The sequence below is a fragment of the Rhagoletis pomonella genome, unplaced genomic scaffold, assembly GCF_013731165.1.
Source record: "Rhagoletis pomonella isolate Grant_MI unplaced genomic scaffold, Rhpom_1.0 Rhpom_scaffold_03164, whole genome shotgun sequence".
NCBI lineage: Eukaryota > Metazoa > Arthropoda > Insecta > Diptera > Tephritidae > Rhagoletis > Rhagoletis pomonella.
The window spans coordinates 1-23,741 of NW_023461717.1; the positions used below are offsets into that span (position 1 = coordinate 1).

The 23,741-nt window shown below is 43.7% G+C and overlaps 1 protein-coding gene across 1 annotated transcript; it reads left to right on the top strand.

The window, feature by feature from the left end:
• Positions 1 to 1,860: 1,860 nt before the first annotated feature.
• LOC118753994 (titin-like) lies at positions 1,861 to 23,736 on the top strand (the record flags this gene model as incomplete). The annotated part of the gene is given in 9 exon segments (XM_036488864.1): positions 1,861 to 2,152; positions 2,212 to 2,696; positions 2,837 to 2,928; positions 6,105 to 6,317; positions 6,389 to 8,995; positions 8,998 to 10,342; positions 10,427 to 11,597; positions 11,599 to 14,913; positions 15,001 to 23,736. Coding segments are annotated over 9 exon segments (18,256 nt in total), but the record flags the coding sequence as incomplete, so codon positions are not given.
• Positions 23,737 to 23,741: the final 5 nt, after the last annotated feature.

Consider the following 23,741-nt stretch of genomic DNA (forward strand, 5'->3'; position numbering starts at 1 on the left):
ACGCACACCGGACTCTAGATCTTTCGTAAAAATGTTCTCTTGAATTCACCCAAGCTTTCTAAAAAAGTCCGCGTCGTTGTGATTCCAATTCAGAATCAGATTGCAAAAATTTGGATGGAGCTAAAAGTTGTAAGTGTTGCGTGGACCCCAAATTTAGACATGCCGTCGTAGAGGCATTAAAATCAAAGAAAAGGGGGTGTGTTTTGATTTACGTATCTAAAATCTTTTCAAGATTTTCTCGATGATGATCTGGTCATTGGCGGATTTGCTAGGCCTGATGGTACGCTGGTAAGGTCCAATCAGATGATTCACAAAAAGCCTCTGTTTTTCTCGCACTGTGTTGACCATAGGATCTCATATTAAATACGTATATATAAGATGACTTATCTTGCTGTAAGGAAGGCATATATTCATTAGGTCATATCACACTTAACTGCCAGTGCATGCACCACCGACTTTATACAGTTCAGCCGATATGCCGTTGGTTCCAAGGGCTTTGGCTTAAAAACACCACATTTTTAATGTTCCCACCTCGTCATGGTTCGTTCTATCACTCAGCTAACTATCTTTCGCATAGCTAAAGATTTCAGGCAGCTGTGTATGTAGAGGAGCGACTCGGTACTCTTCGTACTACCAGCAGTTTCTGCGTGGGAGGTAATAGCCGGTCACGACTTTGTCAGCGGTATGGAGAGCTTGGAAGATGGTATCTTACTATTCATTTATATCCAGGCTTTCAACCGGTTGTGAAAGTTCTCGGCTGTCCATTGCAAAAGCAGTTCGCTGAAGTATGGACTTCTATTATGATCTTAGTGGGCCGAAAAGTTTACGTATTGACAACTTTTAATTTCCCACAAATTTTTAATCTGGTTGGTATTACCTAGTTGATTCTTCGGAAAGTCGGAACAGAGGAGAGAGTCCCTAACCCTTCTTCTTCTTATTTGGCACTGTAACCGCCTAAGCGATTTTGGCCGAGTTCAACGAAGCACTCCAGTCGTTCCTTTTCTGTGCCAACTGACGCCTATTGGAAATGCCAAGTGAAGCCAAGTTCTTTTCTACCTGGTGTTTCCATCGCAGAGTTCCTAACCCAGTATGTCCAAAATACCTTCGGTTGCCTTAATGAATCATAAAAGAGCCCCGATAGGCAAATTCCTCATGACGAAGCGTTAAATTATTGTTGGAGATTTAAAATAGATTAATCCTGGCCTGGCCAAGGCCGGAAAGTCAGAGATAATATGTTCTAAAAAGTTATCGTCTTGTATGGTGTCAGTTGTGACCATTTAGGTACAAATTGTTGTCATTTCGTTTTAATACAATAATATCGTATCTGTTGAAAGGGTAACCGAAAAGCTTGGCCTGTCTATGATCTCTCATCGCTCTCCAGTACTTATCAACTGAGACCGCAGAATGGTTCTGGTAGTATAAAGACCGTTAACCAGCAAACTCATTGCCTAAGCAGATTGGATTTCATCTTCCGGTTTGAAAGCGATAACTAGAAAAGCGCGCTTTAAACACTTTTCGAGTTTTATACGTTTGGTATCAGCTCCATAAAGACTTGAACCTGCCCTGTCCTCTATCCTTGAATCATCTGTGTACCAATGTACTTATCTAAGATCAAAAGTAGGATGCTCATTTGCCCAATCATCGCGATCTGAACTTTAACTAGGAACTTTCAGCCAAAGCAAAAGTCGGTGCCATAATTTTAAGCCGTTCAAGTCAGCTGCTCTTACATCTACGTACCTGCGCACTATGTTTTATTTACTTTAGAAATGTTATGCGCCAATTTGAAGGAGTATTTTTTTTTTTTAATTTTACCTCGATTTATAATTGAGTTAAATTATCTCCACTCTCTTTTCACTACAGGAGCCGTGGAGAATTGCCAATTGAGAATTCCGATCGCTTTCGAATAACACAGACCAGCACCGCTGTGCAACTAGCCGTAGAACACGTGCAGCGGGAGGACGCTGGTCATTATACGTTGATAGCTAGAACGAAAGGTAACAATGTTATTCGCAAGGATGTCGAACTCATTGTCGACGACAGATCGACGGGTGAGGACCCGCCTATATTTCTACGACGATTGGTCGATCTATCGGTGAAGGTGGGAACGCGTACTCGATTGTTAGTCGAAATACGAAGTTCCACGGAATTAAAGGTATGAACCAGCAGTATTTTACTTTGCCGAATAGATATGTATGTATGCATTTGTCACAGCTCACTTGGTACCGAAATGATCGCCGAATATGTGAAACCGATCGAATTAAAGAGATAAATGAAGGCACATTTCACTATTTGGAAGTGAGCCCAGTTATATTGGAAGACGGTGGCCAATGGATGGTGCTCGCGGAGAATACAGGTGGACGTAATTCATGCATTGCACATTTGAACGTTTTAGTGCCCAAGGCTTACAAGACACCAGAGTTCATTGAAGAATTACGTGCCGTACTTACGCAACAAGGCACCGTTTCACTAGAATGTAAAGTTGTTGGTGTACCCACACCACAGCTACGTTGGTTCAAGGATTCCAAAGAGATCAAGGCTGGTGATGTATTCGCACTGACCGCCAATGTGGACGACCCCACCTCGTTGGGTACATACACCTGTGAGGCCGTCAACTGTATGGGCAAATCATATTCCAGTTCCAAGGTGCATGTAATGGGGCGTGGTAGTAGAGAGGGTTCATTGAAACCAGCTGATAGGTAAGTTAAGAGAATTCTTTGTAAGAGTAAGTTGCATTCTCTCTAAAATGCCGGCATAATAACTTTTCTCTTCTTCGCTCGGGCGCTCATCGTCTCTTATGCTCTAACATGATTTGGTAAATGGACTTCTTGCCTCAAAGCATCCCCAACAATGCACCCCCACCGATCTTTACGAACGAGCTGCGCGACCTGAGTGTCCGCATTGGCGAACCAATTATACTCGGCTGCCAAGGTAAGTGTGTTTTTGGTGGTAGTGGTCGTGGTCGCGATGTTGCTCAGCGCTTCCACTTTTTGGCACATTGCCAGTCACAACAATCAGACATGTGGCGAGCACAATAATGAGGTGAGCAGAAAGGCAAAAAAAAAATCAAATAAAATCGTCGAATTTGCGTCACTATTTGACTCTGAGATAGAAGCGGTCAAGCGCGAGCATATCTTCGGTGGCTGCTGCCGTTCCCAACAACAGATGTCTGTTGTCACAATGACATTTTACCCAATTGGCGTTTCCACCGAAGTAGATCGCAAGACCTATGTACATGTATACATTTAAATATATAGGTCCGCATATATATTTTTTTGCTGCGCTTGATTGGCTTTTTTCACGGAAACATTGAAATTTTCAAACTTGAACTCGACGAAATCGTTGTGGTAGGTCGGCTATGTTTTCGTGTCGATCGGATTGAGAATTGCGCTCTTGTAAGTTTTGCGTTGGTGATTGCAAGTGGTTAACATATTTATGTAGATGTTGCGAAACCGAATGAGGTAATCAAAACAAACTGATGTTAAATGGATATGATGTAGAGTAATCGAATTGAGATAAATAGGCGCGCGCATGCAAACATATTGACATCGTGAGGCTGATTAGGTGCTGCTCCCATTGGGAATTGCGCGTTCTGAGATAAATGACTGTCACACAAATTCTTGGCTATGCGGACTAAACGTTCTTTGTTAATGGTTTTCAATGTTGTAGTCAATAAGTGGGATTCTCCTCTAATAAGTTTTTCGTCAGTTACTTCGAAGTTGCCTGGTCATCCCTAGGAGTTTTGGTTATTTCATTGGAAAAATAAAAAAAAATTACAATAAGGTTCTCAGTAGGGAGATCACATAGCAAGAACCTAGCGCAAATGCAAATTAACACTATATTAAATAGATTTTTCATTGTGAACAACGACAGACACTAAGCCTCAGAAAGCCAAAGAAAGATCAAAGATAACCTACGATTTTAGCTGGTAAGATTTCGAATATCATTGCGCTCATCCATAGTTGTATCTACACATATAATAAAATTGCAACAGGCCGATGTATTCACATTAAAGATCAAAGGAATTTCACATATCTGAAACGAAGGCCCCCGTTTGAAAATCCATTTGTATTGTGCCTAAATCAGCGATGGGCAAAGAGAGCTTTTACTCTGAACGCGCCTATACAAAATATATAGAAAGCTTAAAAGAGCTTTGCCCGCTGGCAAGGTAGTGCCCATCGCCAGCCGAAATCATAAAAAATATTTTCCTCTCCCGACGCCTTTCAGTTACAATTTCATTTTCTCTCTTGGAGCCAGCAGTATAGAAAGTATTTTCCGAGCTCCTGAGAGGAGCTTCTTATTATCTTCACTGTTTTCTAATAGGCGCGCTAATGACATAATTTCTTTAAAAAAAGGTATCCAAGGATCAGTTTTTCATTTGTGGCCTAGTTGAAGCATTACGTTCCTTCGACATGTACCCAAACTGGACTCAGAACTCAAGTCTTTTTACAAACTCTTCAAAGGGAGCACTGAAGTTTGTTTCTCGTTACCTTCGGTGTAGTCTCCATATCCTGTAATAAAACCATAAGCAAAGGACTATTTTGGGGTATGGAAAAACACTAAAGTTTAGACATCTGCCTAAAGCAATTATACTCTACTTTGAGGGACTTCCCGCGACATTGTGTGACTCCTAGTCTAAGCACGAAATTCTTCACTGCAATCCGGATCATCATTTCTATCTGCTGTGAGAGTGATAGAACAACATAAAAGTCTTTCTTAATCTTTTTACTTTCTGGCATGAGTAGTTTTTTTTTACTGCTGCGGTGTTAGCCTGACTAAGATATCAAAGTAGCATTATGTAGTAGCTTTATGAACTAAATGATGTTGGCAACAGCAAAATGAAATTACTTTTCGCATCAAGAGCAAAACACCTCATTGGGGTGCTCCTGCTTAACCTACCTGGCATGGCCGATCCGCACAACTCCGCCTCTTACGTCCGGTATTTGAAGAATTTACCAAGCTAGCTTCGTAAGGCAGAGAATAGGTCGATAGAACATAGTCGCTCCGAAAAGGTTACTGAAAATAGAGATTTCGATTATTTTGTGGGACAGAAATACTGTGAATTAACACTAATAGTGTGTTCACTCCCCATTTACTCGCCAACATAAATGCTTATAATAAGTACACCACAGTAAGTTAGTCAGTGCCAGGCTTGCAACCATTGAGAAAAGAAGAATAATTAAGACAATAAACGGCTGAGCCACTTGCTATCCCAAATGAAATTTAGAATATCCCAGAACTCCACCGTTTATATTACCAACAGACTAGTGAGGAGCATGAATCCACGATTTGGAGTCGACCTGGGCCTGCACTAGATACCGACATAGGGCATAGAAAAATCGTAAATATACAAGTAGGCACCAGTCTAATAAAAAGACAGTACCAGAGTTCACTCTTTAACACAAAACACTGTGTGCGTTTGAGCGAAAGCGGGAAAATGTGAAATATTCGATAGTTTTTTTTTACAACAAACAAATGTAACGTTACGCACTTTTAGTTTCGCACAAACGCACAGCTGAAACCCTGACTGAAATGCAAAGAGCGAGAAAAATGTGTTTTGCTGTACTGTTCGTACATCATTTCGGCAATTAAAGCGAAAGCACAAACGAAACGCGCTTAATAAATTCAAGGAACTGAATTACAAAATTTTAGTTTTTTTTTTAGTCTGAATTATGCCAGTGTTGAGTTGGCATCCCTGTCTAATAGTGTATTTTAATGTAGCCTTGTTGACAATTTTACGCAGCCCTGTTGACTTTCAGAGGATCTTCCGCCTTCTTTCTTCTCTAATTTTTAACCTAGATTAAAAGCCCTGAGGTTATTTTATCATCTCGTAAGTTATTCCTCCATTTACTGGACTGTATGGAGTAGAAGAGTAGTCTACTTCGTTTATTGACATCTCTGAGCCAAAACTTGACATTTAATTAGCTGCCCCGTTTCTGTGTTTCACTTAAAAAGTCACCACAAAGAACTTATTTTAGACCCCGTAAAAGAGAAGCCATGACCACTGCAACCAAATCATCTCTAGTACGTACATATATATGTTTGTGGGTATACATAAGTACAATATTTGCGTAAATATATATAAAACGAATGCCTAATTCTTTTAGTTGTGGTACCACCTTGGCCCAAAACTGTTGTCTGGTATAATAAAAATGGACGCATTGAGTCAAGTGAGCGCTATAAATTAATCGAAGATGGCTTGGGCGTTTATATGATCGAAGTCAAACCCTCCGAGAGTTGTGACGAAGGCGAATGGAAATGCGTAGTTACTAGCTATGAAGGTTGCGTCGGTATTTCAACGTGTAACGTCACTATGGACAGTGAGTAGATATTTGCTTAAACAAAATTTTGCAGCGTTAACTATTTAATCCTCTAATTTCTTTTCCTATAGTTCCCAAAAATTATCGCAAGCCACGTTTCATGGAAAGTCTACGCGCTGTGCTCACCGAGGAAGGACTCGTCTCATTCGAATGCAAAGTGGTTGGTTTTCCTACGCCCGTACTTAAGTGGTTCAAGGATGGTCAGGAACTAAAACCCGGCGATGTTTATCAATTAACTGGCACCAACTCGCTTGGCACATACTGTTGCATAGCCAAGAACTGCATGGGTGAGAGTAGCAGCGTTGCTGTGCTCACTGTAGAGGATATAAAAAATCAGCTTAACGACGAAGAGCGTCTCACATTTGCTAATCAGAATCAGCCACCTAAATTTGTGGTGGGCCTTAAAAGTCAAGAGGCCAAGATCAACGAATTTTTCCAATTTACTGTAAATGTCAATGCCACACCAGATCCAATGCTCTCCTGGTTTCGCGATGAGTTCCCGATCGAGAACAGTGAACGATACTCTCACTATCGTGGCGAGCAAGATCATTGGCATTTGGATATACGCGCTGTGGAATTCGTAGATCAGGCCGAGTGGAAGTGTGTGGCTGTGAATGACTTTGGCACAAGCGTTACTTCCAGTTATCTAAAGTTGCAGATACCACGGCACTACAAGAAACCACGTTTCCTGGAATGCCTGAGAGCGGTGTTGACGGAAGAGGGCGCGGTAAACTTGGAGTGCAAAGTTATTGGTGTGCCACAGCCCGTGCTGAAGTGGTACAAGGATGGTGTTGAGTTAAAGCCAGGTGACATACATAGAATCATCTCAGGACAGGATGGTACTTGCTGCCTGGGCACCTACACATGTGAGGCTAGAAATTGTATGGGCGTTGTCGCTAGCTCAGCTTCGCTACTCGGTTTCGAGGAGGCGTACAAAAATCAAAAGCACGAACAGGCACAAGAAAACGAATTGCAGCGCAATTTCTCCTTGTCCACCATACAGGAGGAGCGTACATCCCAGTTGTACGAGACACCTGTTGGCGATATAACGATTGACTCAAAGGGAGAGGTATCTTTCTCTTTCGATGGCAAAGAGGTTTCTGTATCCTTGTATGAGACACCCGATTTGACCGAAGAAGAAGCATTGAAGATCGTCGAAATGTACGCCGATCAGATTTCAGAGCATGTGACTGAGCACAATGTGGTGGAATTGCCGCCACTGCGTTTTGTTAAAGAGACCTCACAGTCGGGTAAACTGCTAATGGAAGCTGTGGTAATTGACATCTCGCCAGAGTACTTTTCACATGAGGAGGACATGCGTACCGAGGCAGGTTTGGATGATATTTCCATCAACGAGATAACAGTGCATGGCTCCTCGGGTCATGAGGGTGACACCGATCGCGAAGCTGAGAACTATGCGCAACGCAGCTTTGAGAAAATGGAGGAAGACTTGTCATTGACGGCACCGATACGCAAGCGTAAAAAATCACGACCGACCGAAACCACTGAGGAATTTTACAGCTTATCGAAAGCATCTGATAGCCAAGCGGGCGATGAGGAGGATACTTCCGATTTACAAACATTCGCTAGCGCTACGCAAATGTCATCGCGCATCGATTCTGCTGCCGGCCCTGATGCTGCACAGCCCGCAGAAGGTATGCAACCACCGAAGCGCAAGAAGGCCAAGGGCAAGACCACTGATAGTGATTCATCAAAGACAACCGAAGACGATACGAAAATGCAAGATATATCTGGTGCAGTAGGGGATGGTTTGATGTCTGTGAAGCCAGTAAAAGTGATCTCCAGCGCAACGGAGATTGAGCAGAATTTGAGGACACTGCTGCCACTAGCGAAATCGCTGAAGACTATTGAGCACCACCTGACTATCGTGGAAAATGAAGTGGTCGAGCAGGCAGCCATGATGATGACGTCAGGGTCTGCAGAACAGAGCATCGCCATCATACGCAATATCATCGACCCGGTGAAGCAGGTGGAGTGCAAGTTGCGCGCCTATTCCGGGGAGACACCACTCGACGCGCTCTTCCAAACGATGGAGGAGGATATACGAAAGCTGCACACCAGCCTACAGGTCATTGAGAAGTGTGTCGAAATAGATGAAACTGGCGTGACGCTTATACAACGCACCAGTGTCTGCATTATAGACAGTGTGGGCGATCAGCTGATAAAGGCATTGCAAGAGGTGCAGAACATTGCAAAGACTTTCGAGTCTACGAGTTTGCGTGCACATATAGATCTCACCGCAGACGATATTAGGCAAGGTCTCGAAATCACACAGGGCACTATAAAGTCACTGGCGCTGCTGCAAGAAGCGCAGGAGTTGGAGGCGGCCAAGCATCTCTCGGAAACGGTTGCCAAGCTACAGGCTAGACCAGAGGGAGAACCGGCGTCCTTTGCTAATATCTCGGATGCTAAATTGCCTGACGAAGCTGATGCACTGAAGCTCGTTTGTCAGCCGGTTGTGAATATACAAGCCGCCTTAGAGAAGGTGGAGAATGAATTGAGTCTCGAAGAAAACGAAGAACAGATCTACAAGAAGGTGCACAAGAAAGTGTTGGAAAATATTGTCGAACCAATTAAGGAACTGCAATCGGTGTTGGAGATAATCGAACGAAAGGCGGAGGCACTCGCTGGCATCGACTCCACAGTGCTAACAGTCAACATGCCTGCTTGAACATTGTCCGACGACTCATTCAATATTATTTCCATACCCTTGTTGAGTTCAAATAGAGCCGGTGTGACAATGTCCAAGCAGGCATGTTGACTGTTAGCACTGTGGAGTCGATGGTACCGCCATTGCAAGAGATACAGAACGGGCTGGCGCAGCTCACACAGGACGTGGAAAGTGGACACTTTACGGAAGAGGCCGTGCTCGACTCGGCGGATACGCAAAAGTTGCTGCAATCTATAGCGCAGTCTGTGCTTCACTTCGAGACGAATATCGAGCGCATATCAGCGCGTTTATCACCCAATGTGCAATCGGGCTTGTTCAATATCAAGGAGGAAATGTCTGCCTTAATTGGAAATGTGTTGAATGAGAACATCACCAAGTATCATGTGACGCTGTTGGAGAACTTGAAACGGCCTATCGATGAGCTCAACTATTGCATACGACAAATTGAAGGCAAATCTATATCGGGCTCTTTAACTGACTTTATCGATCCCTTGCACAGTCTCAGCGATCGCGTGCATTTGGGTCAGGAGATCATGCACATGTCTGGTGCGAAGCAAAACGAAAAAAATCTTGAGGTCCTCGATAGAATGGAACAACTAATTAGGCGCGTTGAGATCGATATTGAAGAACATGAATTCAAGGTGCTGCAACGCGAAGTCGAACTTGATGAGAAGCGTGCAAACGAAGAGGAGAAATCTTTCCTTTACATGCGGCAAGCAATGGAAATGAAGATAGCTCAAGATGAGGCTGGACAAAATATACAAGAACTACTGCACACAGTTACAGAGATAGAGGCCACACCTGACTTGGATGCTCAAACCCAAAAAGTGTTATCAGTGCTAGACCAAAGTCTTACCGGCCTTGTCGCCGATGTAGAAAAACTGAAGGAGTCACCGAGCACGAGGGAAGAAAACGAAGCTGCTACAAAAGTGCTAACCGACATTGCCAAGCCACTGCAGGCAGCTGCTGAGGTTTTACGCAGGGCGCTAACGCCAGCAAAAGAACTGAAGGTAGAGCAGCTCCCACAAAGCGTGAGTCTGCAAGCAGTTTTGCAAGAGTTGAATGAGGTCGTGGAAAATATACCCGAGCAAAATGAGCAGAACGTAAAATTGAAGGCGTTGCCCATCGTACAATCGGTGCTAAAAATAGTGCCCGCGCTACAAACAATCACAGATTTACCACAAGCGTCAACAGCGGTAACGCACGCTGAGAAAAAGAAGGCAGCGGCAGATGTTGATAGTGGAGCTGCAAAGAAGCCGAAAATGGCAGCTGAAGTCAGCGATGAGGTAGAAACAGCACCAACAGCCGACGCGCCTACTACGGTTAAGGTTGAAGAAAATGTCGAGACCCCATTAGCTGCGGAAGCTCAACATACTGCAGAACTCCGACAAGTAGCGAGCTCTACTGACGCTAGCAGGCCAGCGACGAAAGCCGCGGATGACGCTTCCACACTGGAGGACATATCCGCCATGAAATCAGCAGCTGAGTCATTACCAGCAGATAGTTTGGCCTCTGGAGCAGAAGATAAAACGGATCATCTCAAAGCTTTCGAAGCTAACAAGAACAAAGTGAACGCGCTGCTGTCGCAACTGAAGAATAGCATCGCAACAGTATTGGCGCATTGCGACGAAGTAGATGTAGGCTCGCTGCAAGTGGAAACTGCGCAACAAGTGAAGGCAAGTCTCTCGAAGCTGGCAGGCGTCACTGAATGCATTGCTGATGTCCATCAACCAATCGTTGTGGAGACACTGGGTTCACTCTCCGACGCCAGCGAGTGTAGAACGTTCGCTGAAGCTGTGTGCCATTTGGAAGCTTGTGTGGTGCAAGTTGAGGAGTGCATGGCACAAGCCGATTTAAAGGAGCTGAGTGGTGGCGACTCCATTTCCGAATTGAAAACATTAGCTCTACCCTTACAAGACCTTAAGGAGTGCATTAAAGTCTTTCACAATGAAGAATTGGAGCAGGTTATGAGTTTGGCAACAGCAAGCTTACCGCTAACTAGCGCACAAGTTTTACAAGACATACAGCCCTTTGTGCTCTCAATTAAGGAGAGTCAAGCAATCGAAACTTTGCAGTCCTTAGCGGCGGATGAGTCTCTAGCGCAGCTCAAACAATTTATAAAACCCATACAAGAGCTGCAAACTGCCGTGCTGTCTACCGCTGAGCAGGTGCATTTGTCGCAAATTGAAAGTTTGCCCCAGCAGGCGAGCATTGCGGTGTTGGAAAAGTGTGCCAAGCCTATACAGGACATCAGGGAAGCGCTACTGCAAGTGCAAGAAGAAACGCCACTGGCCACCCTAGAAGCTACTCCGGCATTGCAAGTTTTGAAGGAAAAAAGTGAAGTTGTATACAATCTCCTGCAATACTGTGAAAAAGTGGACCTGCATGTATTGGAGAATCTTGCCGATATGTCTACACAAGCTGATGTCTCTGCACTCAAATCTTGCGCCGAGCTCAAGTCTTTGGAGACACAACTAGAACCTGCCGTTAGCGCGAAACAAGCAACAGTGAAGTACTTGGACGTCAAGGAATGCATTGCGGATGGCATCAAACAAATACAAGTCTGCTTGACATCAGCCGAAAAAAACGGTGGTGCCCGAGTTGCACGATGTTGGAGAGGTCATGAAAGAGCTTAAACGTGAATTAGAGCACATGCAAAGTGAGTTGTCTGAACCAACAGCGCAGCAAAATGCGGCCAAAGCCAATCGTAGCGTAGCTAAAACGATGTTTAAATTGAAAGAGTGTCTGGTGCACACCTACGAGGCTGGCGTTGAAAAGTCGCTGGATGAAATCGAGAAAACTTTCGAAGACATACTAACAGCGCTGCCGACTTTAGAAATACAGCTGGCACAAGAGATGTACGCAAAAATCGAGGCATCGCTACACGCATTTAACACCACTTGCGCACAACCAGAGGCGCCTGAGCTGGAAAAACTGATAGAACCCATTGGAGACATTTTGAGCAGCACCAAAGCAATTAATGAGTTGAAGAGCATAGATGTTGAAAAGTCTTCATTGGTGGTGGCGCAATTACAATCGCATTTAATGGCCGCATTTAGAGCGCTCAACGAAGTTAGTGAATCGCTTAGTGGAGCTGGGCGTGAAGCTGTTTTGAAAGCGCAAGATGCTGTGCTAGCAACAAACGAATTCATTGCGGAAGCCAGCGAGCAAATTAGAACTATTGAGCTGCTACAGGAGGTAGATAGCTTGACGCCCAGTTTGGCTGCTATTCCCGGAAGTTTTACGTCCGCAAGCGAGCAGGAACGCAAGCAAGCACTACTCGAAACGCTTATGCAGCGTGTTACGCAAGGGAAAGCATTTTTACAAAGCATTGAAGATGGCTTAAACGCAAACAATCCGGTATTCTATAGGCTAGCAGAGCAAAACGAGCTGGACATAAGTAGCGTAGAAGCAGCACTCATACGCATCGAAAAGGAAATCATACCAAAACTGGAAACGCAGGTGCCAGCGGCTGATGACAGCGCGCTAGTCGATGTGCTGGGAGTGCATTTGAAATCTTTGCAGGACAGTCTCGCCAAACTCAATACTGCAGCGATTGTGGTGGAAAAAGTACGCGTGGATGTAGAAACAAGGTCGATTGAGCAGCAAGAGCCGGAGCCGGGGCTCGTTGCGCAAAAATCCCTAACCTCAACCACACCCCAGCAGACTTCAGCGAAGAAGGAGTCATCACAGTTACGCGAAACTTCGCTACCCGCTGAGGAAGACATATCTACGCTAGAGGAAATTTCAGCTATCGAGTCTTACTTGGGCTCACCACCACCTATTTCCCGCGCCGAAGAAGTGCCGCCTACACCGCCAGCTGACAAAGGTAAGGTCGATGTGTTGTTGTCACAACTCAAAAGTAGCATCGTCTCAGTGTTGGCACATGGTCACGAAGTAGATGTCGCCTCTCTGCAGCTGGAGACTGCACAACAGATTAAGGCAAGTTTAACAAAATTACAGCACGTAAATGAATGTTTTGCCGATGTCCGTCAACCCACTGTCATTGAGCCACCACTCCCATCCCTCTCCGATGCTAGTGAATGCAAAACATTTGCTGATGCTGTGTGTAATTTGGAAGCATGCGTAGTGCAAGTTGAAGAATGTTTGGCCCAAAGTGAGTTGCAAGATCTGAGTGCGCAAGCGATTTCCGAACTGAAAACTTTGGCACAACCACTGCATGAAGTTAAGGAATGCGTAAGAGTTTTCCACAATGAAGAATTGGAGCATGTGCTTAGTTTGCCAACAATAAGCATGCAACTAACCAGTGCTCAAGTTTTGCAGGACATTCAACCGTTTGTGCTGTCGATCAAGGAGAATCACGCATTGGAGACGCTGCAGTCGCTGGCGGAGAACGCATCACTCGCGCAGCTCAAGCAATTCATACAACCCATACAAGAACTGGAAAGCGCCATACTATCCAACGTTGAGCAGGTGCACTTGTCACAAGCTGAAAATATTTCTAGGCAGGAGAGCACCGCTATATTGGAAAAGTGCGCTAAACCTATCTGGGATATCAGAGAAGCTTTGCTGCAAGTACAAGAAGAAACACCACTCTCCACGCTAGAAGATTGTCCCGCACTGAAGGTGGTGAAGGAGCAGACCGATGTCATATACCACCTGCTGCAATACTGCGAGCAAGTCGACATGAATGCTTTGGAAAACATTGTCGAGATGTCAACACAAGCCGATGTTTCGGCGCTGAAGTCCTGCGTGGAGCTGAAATCCGTACACACGCAACTTGAGCCACCAGCCACAGGTGTGGTTGAAAGCGTTAAGCTGCAGGATGTGCGAGAAAGTATTACGAATGGCATTAATCAGCTACAAACGTGCTTGGAAAAGAGCACAGCAAACAATGTCCCAGAACTGTGTGAAGTTGAGGTTGCTATGCAGGAGTTGCAGCACGAGCTACAAAGTATGCAAAACGAGCTTACGAAACCCGCCGCAGAACAACAAGCTGCCGAGTCGCAAACACGGGTGGCCAAAGTAATGTTTAAATTGAAAGAATGCATCGTTCACACTTACGAAGCGGGCGTGGAAGAATCACTAGACGATATTGAAAGAACCTTTGCCGACATCCTACAGGCCATGCCAACGCTAGAGCTGCAATTAGCGCAGGAGATGTGTGGCAAATTAGAATCGGCTGCATCAGAGTTTGTCACTAGTTGCACACAGTCAGACGATTTGGCAGACTTCCGTAAGTTAACACAGCCGCTCGAGCTGGTCTTAGCTAGCACTAAAGCCATCGGTGAGCTCAAGTTGGTCGAGGTGCAGAAGTCCTCATTGGCTGTGGCTAATCTACAGTCGCATTTAATGGCCGTCTTTAGAGCACTTGATGAGATTGGTGAGTCAGCAGCGGCGAATGAACGAACAAATTTTTCACAGTTACAAAATGCCGTCCTATCCATTTCCGAGTTTATTGACACCAGCGAAAACACGTTGCGCGCTATTGAACTGATACAAGAGTTGGATACGCTCATGACACAACTAAGCTTCGTGGCCAATGAAGTACGACTTGCTAAGGCAAACGAAAGCAAGCGGGCGTATTTGGAAGCAATAAATTCGGGCGTAGCCTCAGCGAAGGCCTTCTTACTCAGCATCGATGAGGGGTTGAAGATAAATAATTCTGTCTTCGTGAAGTTAGCTGCAGAAAACGAGGTAGACATTGAAAGCGTACAAGCCGCATTGATACGCCTGGAAAATGAGATACTGGAAAAGGTACGAACTGCAAGCTCCACAACAGAGGAAGAGGAAGCCGTAGTCGATGCGCTGCGTGTGCATTTGAAAAATTTGCAAGACAAGTTGTTGGCGCTAAACAATGCTGCAGCAAAGGTGAAGCCTAAGGTGGCCGAGCCGGAAGTTGTAGAAGCGAAGATCAATCAGAAGAGCGCTGCTGTTTCAGAAGTTGATGATGGTGCAAAGGAGAGCGAAGCTGTAACAGAAATAAGAGAACAGCCTGCGGATAAGAAGGAGGGCTTAGAGCAGGCTGAGCCAGAAAAAGTGACAGCAATTGAGGTAGTCCAGCCGATAGTTAAGAAGGAAGCTGGGCCAATCGAAGCTGAAGCAATAGCGCCGCAGGCTGTGACTCATGAACAGGCAACGCCAGAAGAAAAGCTTGAGGTGACGGCTGACGAAACAAAGCCACAAGCAGCCATCTCTGCGAAAGACAAGGATACGCAAGAGGCTCCAGTAGCCGTGGTGGAACCGAAAGAGCCGCAAGCACCCACACTGCCAACCGAGCCATATCTCCAAAGAGCAGAAGAATTGATAAATAACACACTCGCACTCACACAGGCGCTGAGTAACGAAAAATTGACCAAAGCCACATCGGAAGTCTACAAATCGGTTGAAATCAATTTGAAAGAGATTAAAAATTTGCTACAAACACAACCTTCCAACACAATCGAAGATCATATTTTCTTGCCGCTATTCAAGTTGAAGGATTTGATTGCTTTCATCAAGAGAACGCCAATGGATGATGTTTCGAAGGCCGAGGAGGCTCAACAGGTTATACAGAATACCAACGGCGTGCTGCTACAAATCTTGAATGGTCATCGGGGTCTACGAAACGCAATGATTTTCGATATTACCGAAGCCACGCTACCATATATAGGCAGCATAACGTCATTCATAACACAAGTATTTCCGAACGATAGAAATCTGTGTGCGATATCGCGAGCGCTGCAACGAATTTCCACGGAGATGAATGCGCTTAAGAAGGAAAATACATCAAATATGGATAGAGGGTCACGTGCTTATCAAAATCTACAATCAGCTTTGTACGAGTTGAAGAACTCATTGGATACGCTGTGTGCTGAACAGAAAATCGAAATCCTTCTACTACAAAAAGAAAGCTTAGAACGTATTTGCAAAGCTATGGATGAAGGTCAGTTGAGAGATGTTATAGAGCTTATACAGGAGTTTGAGGTGCAGAAGGATTTCTTTGTGCAAATGTTGGAAGCATTGAAGATTATGTCCCAACAACAAGCCGCTGCTGCACGCCAAGAGGACAGCAAAGCTGAAAAGCTCGAGCAAGCTGCCGCCGACGAAGCGCTGAAGCAGCACATCGAAAATGTCTTGAACGTAATTGCTGGCGATGAGCGCTTAAAAGACATCGGCAGTGAGCTTAGTGAGTTGCTCAATGATGATGAAAGGTTCGCAAAACTTGTGTTCAAGTTAAGAGAACACATTGTGCACACTTACGACGGTGGTCCACGCGCAGCAGACGAAAGCGCTGAAAAATTGGAAGATATTATTGAGAACTTACTCGCTAGCAATCCAGAAGCTGCTCGAAAATTGACGGAAGAATACTATGAGTATATCGAAAATAATGTGAAGCAAATATCGGAGAGAATTAAGATCATAGAAAACGCCGAGCTGCGTACAAAGGTGAGCGCCTTAAACCCCCGGCTGAAAGCATTGGCTGCGGTTGTTAAAGACGTAAAAGAACTAAAAATAGCAAAAAAGTTGGCAGACAGGCAGGAGAATCTGAAAAAAGAGCTCTTAAATACTGTCGAGTTTTTGGATGACTTGGCTAAGCCATTGGCTGCAGATTTGCAAGCCAATATTGAAAAACTTAAAAAGCTCGCGCTGAGAGAATACGATTATATAAATAATAGTGAAAAAGCAGCACAAGCACCGAAGATTCTCTTGGATACATATTTCTTAACGAGTGCCTTGAACAACTTGTGCGCTAAATTGCAAAGAGCAGCGTTGGTGACTGCAGAGGCAAAGGAAAGCGAGGTTGTGGTTTTGGAAACTGAAGATGCCCAGCTAAAAGTGGAAGTGAAACCCAAAGTTGAAGTCGTTGAAGAAAAAGAGCAGCTCCAGCAAGACGCGGTTACAGGCAGAGATGTGTCAGTTGAGCCGCAGGTAACTACCGCTGCTACAGAAATCGCCGAGGTGCCAGCATTCGATGAAAAAGAAGTCAGTATGGAAGTTGAAGACGTTCAACGAGCAATAGCCATAGAAGAGCCGAAAACCAAAACAGTTGATGAAAGTAAAAGTGAGGAAAAATTAGTTGCTGAAGCTGACAAAGCACCTACAACTACTGAAGAGCCTCTTAACCCGAATTTATTGAAACATTTTACGGACATAGTCGAGGTAACTGCTAAAATACGAAACGAAGTCGGGACTACAAAAAATTCAATCTTGCGGGCAAAATTATTACAATTCGATGCACCGCTAGCAACCATAGGAACAATTTCGGAAACTGTAAAACTATCAAACAATATAGACAAGTCTTCAGAGAAAATAGCTACTTTACAAAAAGTACTAATGAACCTCTTTGTAACCTTGGACGACCTACAACAACAGTCGACGGGAGAGCTAACAAAGCACATCGAAGATGTTAAAAAGCTGGCATTGAGTGGATTCGAAACTGTAGAAAAGAGCGCGGCAAGCGCAGACTCAGAGAAAATACTCCTCAGTATTTGTGATTTAACGAAGGGAGTCTTAGAGGTTTGCAAGGAATTGCTAAAGATTGAGGAAGAACAACTTGAGACGACTGAGACGACAGATACACAGACAATATTTGAAGAGCAGGTTCAGGAGACGAAAACTGAACAAGTTGCTGCAGTTAAAGAGGTACAAGAGCAGGTGTTAGCGGAAACACGGCCTCAACTTGAAGACGAGGGTAAAAAAGAAGATCAACCAGCTGAAAAAGTGGCAGATGAGAGAGTTGAAGAGCAGGCTGGCAAAGCTCAACAAGAGACGCCGACTACGGGAAATAATGAGACAAAAGATAAAGAAAAAGCAGCACCAGAGTCACAAAATATAGAAGAGGAAGTCTCAGTGGAAACGAAACCACAAATCGGAGAACAAAAGAAGACAGAAGAGCTGCCAGAGGAAAAAATAAAAGAGCAGAAAGCTGAAGCACAAGTGCTAAGCACTGATGAAACAAAAGCAGATGTAAAAGAAGAAAAGCCGAAGACGGAAGAACCGGCAACTTCAGAGCAAAAACAAGAAGAACTGCAGCCTCAAATAGAAGAACAAATACCCCGGCCTCAGATTGAAGAGCAAATAGTTGAAGATATCGTTGCGAAGGAGGCTACTACCGAGTCGCCAAAACAGGCAGATAACCCAGCAGAGGTAACGATAGAAAAACAATTGATGCCAGAAACCCTGAAAAGTGAAGAGATACCTTCACAAGAACCGGTATCTGTTGCCGAGGAACAAAAGAGAGAGAAAAAAGAAGCGCAACGAGAAGTCGCTGCATCCACAGATAAACAAGCACTTGAAGAGGTGACGAGAGTAGTTGAAAAAGAGAAAACAAATCAAGAACAAGTTGTTGCCAAAGAACAGTTGTCGGAAGAAAAAGCGCAGAGTGAAAGTGAAGAGCAGAAGGAGGCGCAAAATGAACAGCAGGAAGAAAAGAAAATATTATCCCAAGTTGAGGCTGAAGAGCAAGCTATTTTAGAAACGAAGACAGAAAAGGTGGAATCACAAGTCGAAGCGAAAAAGTTAGAAGAGGCAGTTGAAAAAGAAAAGACTGTGGAGCAAGTTTCACCACAATCCAAAGCCATTGAAACAAAGGAACAACCTGAAGAACAAGTCCCTCCTGAAACGCAGCCTGTTACTGAAATTCAAGAGAGCAGAGAAGTAAAACCGGAAGTCGAGAAAGCAGAGAAGCAAATAGAAAAACCAAAGAATCCACTGGAAGTACCCGAAGAACATGTCGCTCTGGAAACAAAGGCCTCGCCAACAGTTGAAGTTGCCACCTCCAGAGAAGACAAACCCGAAACGACGGCAATAAAAAACAGCAGTGAAGAACCAATTCCGCTGGGTGAAAAGACAATAAAAGCAGTCACAGAAGAGACCAAGACCGAAGTGAAAGAGGAAGCTAAAAAGGTCCAAGAACAGCTTCTGGAAGACATTCTAGAGCCACAGGAGGCAAACGATGAAAATCGCAAACCAGAAATAGAAGACCAAGTTGCTTCAGTGGCGCTGATTGTAGATGTTAAAAAGCCCGAATTACAGCTTAGCGAAGAAAACAAAGAAGCTGAAGAGACTGAGCAAGTCAAACCCGCTGTTACAGAGAAAGTTGGAGAGCAAGGTGTTGCCGGACAACTGAAACCAGAACTGAAGAAAGAGAAACTTGAGGGTGAGATTGACACAGAAAAACAAAAGGCTGAAGAACGCGATGAACTGCGCAAGGCTAAGGAAGAATTAACTCCAAAAGAAAACCCGCACGAGCAAAAAGTCGAAAAATCGACCACAGACAAAAAGGAGATTACAGACCTTCAACCGTCACAGGAATTAAGTACTAAATTAGAGCAATACTTCGCAAGTATCTCGCAGACTGCTGTAAAAGCAACAGCGAAAATTCCAGAAATAAAACCGCAGAGAATTCACGAAAAGTTGGTTGCGCTTCCACCTTTGCTAGAAGAAATTATCCAGGTCTCTGAAAATGTAAAGAATCTACAACGAGTTGAAAAAGCCGCACAGCGAATGGTTACCCTACAGAAAGCATTAATGGATACCTTTGTTATATTTGACGATCTTCACGAAATAGCAACAACTGAAGTGAAGACGCAGCTGGAGAAAGTTAAAGAACTCGCTTTGCATCTGTACGACAACATTGAGAAGTCCGAAAAGTATGTGGAGTCAGAGGGAGTATTGTTAGACTTAGTCCAACTAACGGGTAGTGTTCTGGAAGTGTGCAGCGTACTTCAGAAAGAAGTGTCACACGAAAAGGTTATTGAAGCGAAGCCCATCGAAAAGAAACTTGGAGAGGAAGAAAGGCCAACAGAACAGAAAGTTGAAGAGAAACAAGAGCCAGAGGAGAAAGTTATTGAAAAGACACCTGAAGAAAAACAAATAACCGAGAAAGATACTCTAGCAAAGGTGCCTGAAGAAAAAGTAGTTGCGCAGAAACCAGAAGAGGAGTCTATAAAACAGCAGCACGAGGAACCGAAAGTTCCAACACAAGAAGCTGTTGAGAAACTCGTGGAAACAACCGAAGCAGATAAGCTAATTGAATCACCAACTGAACAGAAGAAGTCACAGGATACTGAGAAAGATAAAGTGTTAGAAGACACAAAGCTTAAAGAGAAGGCAGGCAAGCAAAAATCGGTGGAGGAAAAACTTTCTGAAAAGTCAACTGAGAAGAAACCTGTTGAACAGAAAGTAGAAGAAAAGTCAATAAGACAGACGGATGAAGAAATGAAAAAACCAGACGCGAAAGTACCAGAAACAGAAAAGGCCAATGAAACACCAATCGAGTTAAGAGAAGCAGAGATGTCCAAAGAAACGGCTGCAAATCAAAAGTCGGCAGAGGATAAGCCGCATGAAAAAATGCCTGAAGAGGAAACCGTTGAGAAAAAGTCAGAAGAAAAGTCTAAAGAACAAGAGGAGAAAGTGAAGGGAAAGCCTAAAGAAAAATTGCAAGAAACACTGACCGAGCAGAAACAACCTAATGAGATTGAGATAGAGCAGGCTATAGAACAAGAGAAATCGAAAGAAAAACCTGCTAAACAAAAATCGGTGGAGGATAAAGTTCCAGAAAAGGTACCAGCGGAAAAGCCTGTAGAAAAGAACACTGCAGAGAAAGAATCCGAGGCGCAGTCAAAAGCACAGAGTATTGATGAAAACAAGAAACTAAAAGATAAAGTAACCGAAGAGAAACCTGAAGAAAAGCAAGCTGTCGGCCAAGATACTTTGGACGCGAAAAAGCTAGAAGCAGAAAAAGTAAACGAAATAGTATTCGAACCCAAGGAAGAAAAGGTCATCGAACCAAAGCCGGTGGAGGTAAAACCACAAGAGGAGCTAGGAGAAAAACCTGTTGAGAAAAAGATACAAGAAAAGAGTACGGAGAAAAAGGATGAAGCGAAAGAGAATTTGAAAGAGAAAGTGGATGAAGCTGCGGTTGAAGAGAAGAGGCAGGTATATTTGGAAGCGCAAAAGTCAGAGTTAGATAAAGAAACAGAGGTTGAACAAAAGAAATTAGAGGATGAAGGGCATAAAGAGAAACCTGTTGAGAAAAAAGTACAAGAAAAGACAGCCGAGGAGAAGGATGAAGAAAAGAACAAAAAAGAAAAGTTACCCGCACCGAAGGCTCAAGAAGTGCCAGTCGATGAGACCAAGAAAGAAAGTGAGCAGAAAAAAGCACAAGAAGAAAAATCGAAGAAGGAAGAAAAAACAGGCGATCAAAAAATCGGAGTGGCCAAGCCAACTGAACAAGATGCAGCGAAAACAAAGCCTGTTGAAGTAGAAAAAATTGAAGACGCAATCGTAAAAGATGATGAAAAGAATCCTAAATTGGAAGAATTTTACAAGAAAATTACTGAGACTCAGAATATTCTGCAAAAAGAAATCGAAGCGGCTAAAGATATTTTATTGAGCCAGAAATTAACTGCTCTCCAACCACAAATTGAGAAGCTTGTTGTAATTACGCAGACTATTAAGAATAACGATTGTGTAGAAAAGGCTTCAAAGGATATTGTGCGTCTTCAAAGGGTGCTGATGGATATCTTCATTACATTTGATGATCTGCATGATGTAAAATTCCATATCTTGAAATTGAAAATCGAAGAGATAAAAACGAGTGCTCTTGCAGAATATGATTACATTGAAAGGGGAAAGAGACAAATAAATTCTGAAGAGTTATTGGAAAGAATGTCCATTTTACTGAAAAAAGTCTTGGACACATGCGTAGAACTTCGAAAAGTATCCGAAAACGTACCGGTCGAAAGCGCCGAACCGGATTCCGACAAAGATAACACTGCCAAAGCAGCGACTGCAGAAAAAGTGGAAACGGTTGAGAAGAAAGCCAAGGTTGAACCCACCGAAGAGCCGTTGAATCAAAGTTTGCCACTATATTATAACCAAATAGTTGAATCTGTGTCTAAAACGTCCGTCAAGCTTTCCGAAATGGACGATAATGAATTCCGCGTGAAGTTGATGCCATTGCACTCGACGCTTCAAGGCGTTCTTTCAAGCGCTGAACATCTGAAAGGCGTGAACAAGATCGAGAAGTCTAAAGAGAAGGTGGTAACATTGCAGAAGAGTCTCATGGACATCTACGTTCTCTATGATGATCTTCAGGCTATAAATGCCCAGGAATTGAAAGGAGATTTAGAGCAAGTGAAGACTTTAGCGCTGAAACATTACGATCTCATTGATAAGAGTGTTAGAGAAGTTAATTCGCAAGAGATCTTAGTGGAGTTAGTAAACCTTTGTCAAGAGATTCATAGAGTTTCTGAAAATATATGTCAATATGTGAAGAGATCTAAGGAAGAAGAAACACTTAAGAAGGCCAAGGAGTCTGCCGAAGCAGCGGATGCCGAAAAGAAGTTGGATAAGAAAAAGGAGAAAGTGGAAGATGAAAAGAAAGCAGACGATTCGGCCGAAAAGTCAGATAAGAAAGTGGCGCAAGAGAAGGTAATTGAAGAAGCAAAGAAGGTCGAAGAGAAGCCTAAGAGCAAGGATAAGAAAAATACTACCGAAAAAGAAATTAGAAAGGAAGAGACGCTTAAAGAGGCTGTAGATGCTAAGAAGCAATCCGACCTAACTGAAAAGACGACTGAAGCACCCGAAAAGGCTGAACAACAGACTGCAATAGACATTATCCAGAAGAAAGTTGAAGAGGAAAATAAATTGGAGAAAGTAGGTGATGAACCTGCCACTAAAGTTGATAAGGAAGAAGAAAAACCGAAGAAAGTCGAAAGAAAGAAGAGTCCAAGAGAAGTACGTGCTGAAAAGAAAGAAGAACTTACGCGGATTGAAAAGGAAGTAATAGAGGCTATTGTACCGACAATGCAGGAGTCAACTGACAAACCTCGACTGACTGAAGAGAAAGTAAAAGTGGAAAATCAAAAAATTAGTGCTGAAGAGGACGAGAAAAAGAAGAAAGTGGAGGAGGCATCAGTCGAAACGATGCCAAAGAAGGAAGCTGAAGAGGCCAAGATCAGGGAAGCTGCAGTAAAGGTAGAGGAACATAAGAAAGATGAGAGTAAAAAGAGCACGGAAGAAGTTAAGGCAGCTGATAAGAAACAGCCGGGAGAGGTCAGTGAACCGGAGGTAACAGAAACCCTGCCTAAGAAATCTGCTGAGAAACCTGATGATAAACCCGCTGAGAAACTTACCGAAGAACTTAATGAGGCTGATGAAAAACCAAAGAAGACAGCGAGAAAGAAGAGCGAAGAAGAGATAAAGAAAATACAAGAGAAACCAACTAGTCCAAAGCAAGTTGGTGAGAAGAAAGATTTAGAAACACTCGAGGAAGTTGAAAAGCCTAAAAAAGATATCGAGCTGCCCGAAGAAAAGCCGAAAATAGACGTAAAAGAGAAAAGAGTTGAGGCAGAAAAGAAGGCAGATGAGAAAAAACCTGAAGAATCTAAAAATAATAAAAATAAGTTGGAGCCTACTGCTACTGAAGAATCTGAGAAAGCTGTTGATAAGCCGAAAGACGTCAAAGTGGAGAAAGGGGCTGAAGAAGACAAGACGGCCGAGCAGGAGAAATCTGAAAAGCTTGAGGTTTTCGAAAAGAAAGCTGAGATCGTTGAAAAACTTGCTGAAAAGCCTGCGGAAGAAGCTGATAAGGCTCAAGAAAAGCCCATAAAGGAAAAGAGGAAGATGAGTGCTGAGGAAGTGAAAAAAGGCGAGGAAGAGAAGCCTGCAACTCTTGAAGCTGTCAAAAAGAAGCCTGAAACCGTTGAAAAATCTGAAGAAAAACTTGCTAAAAAACCTGGTGAAGAAGCTGATAAGACTCTAGAAAAGCACAAAAAGGAAGA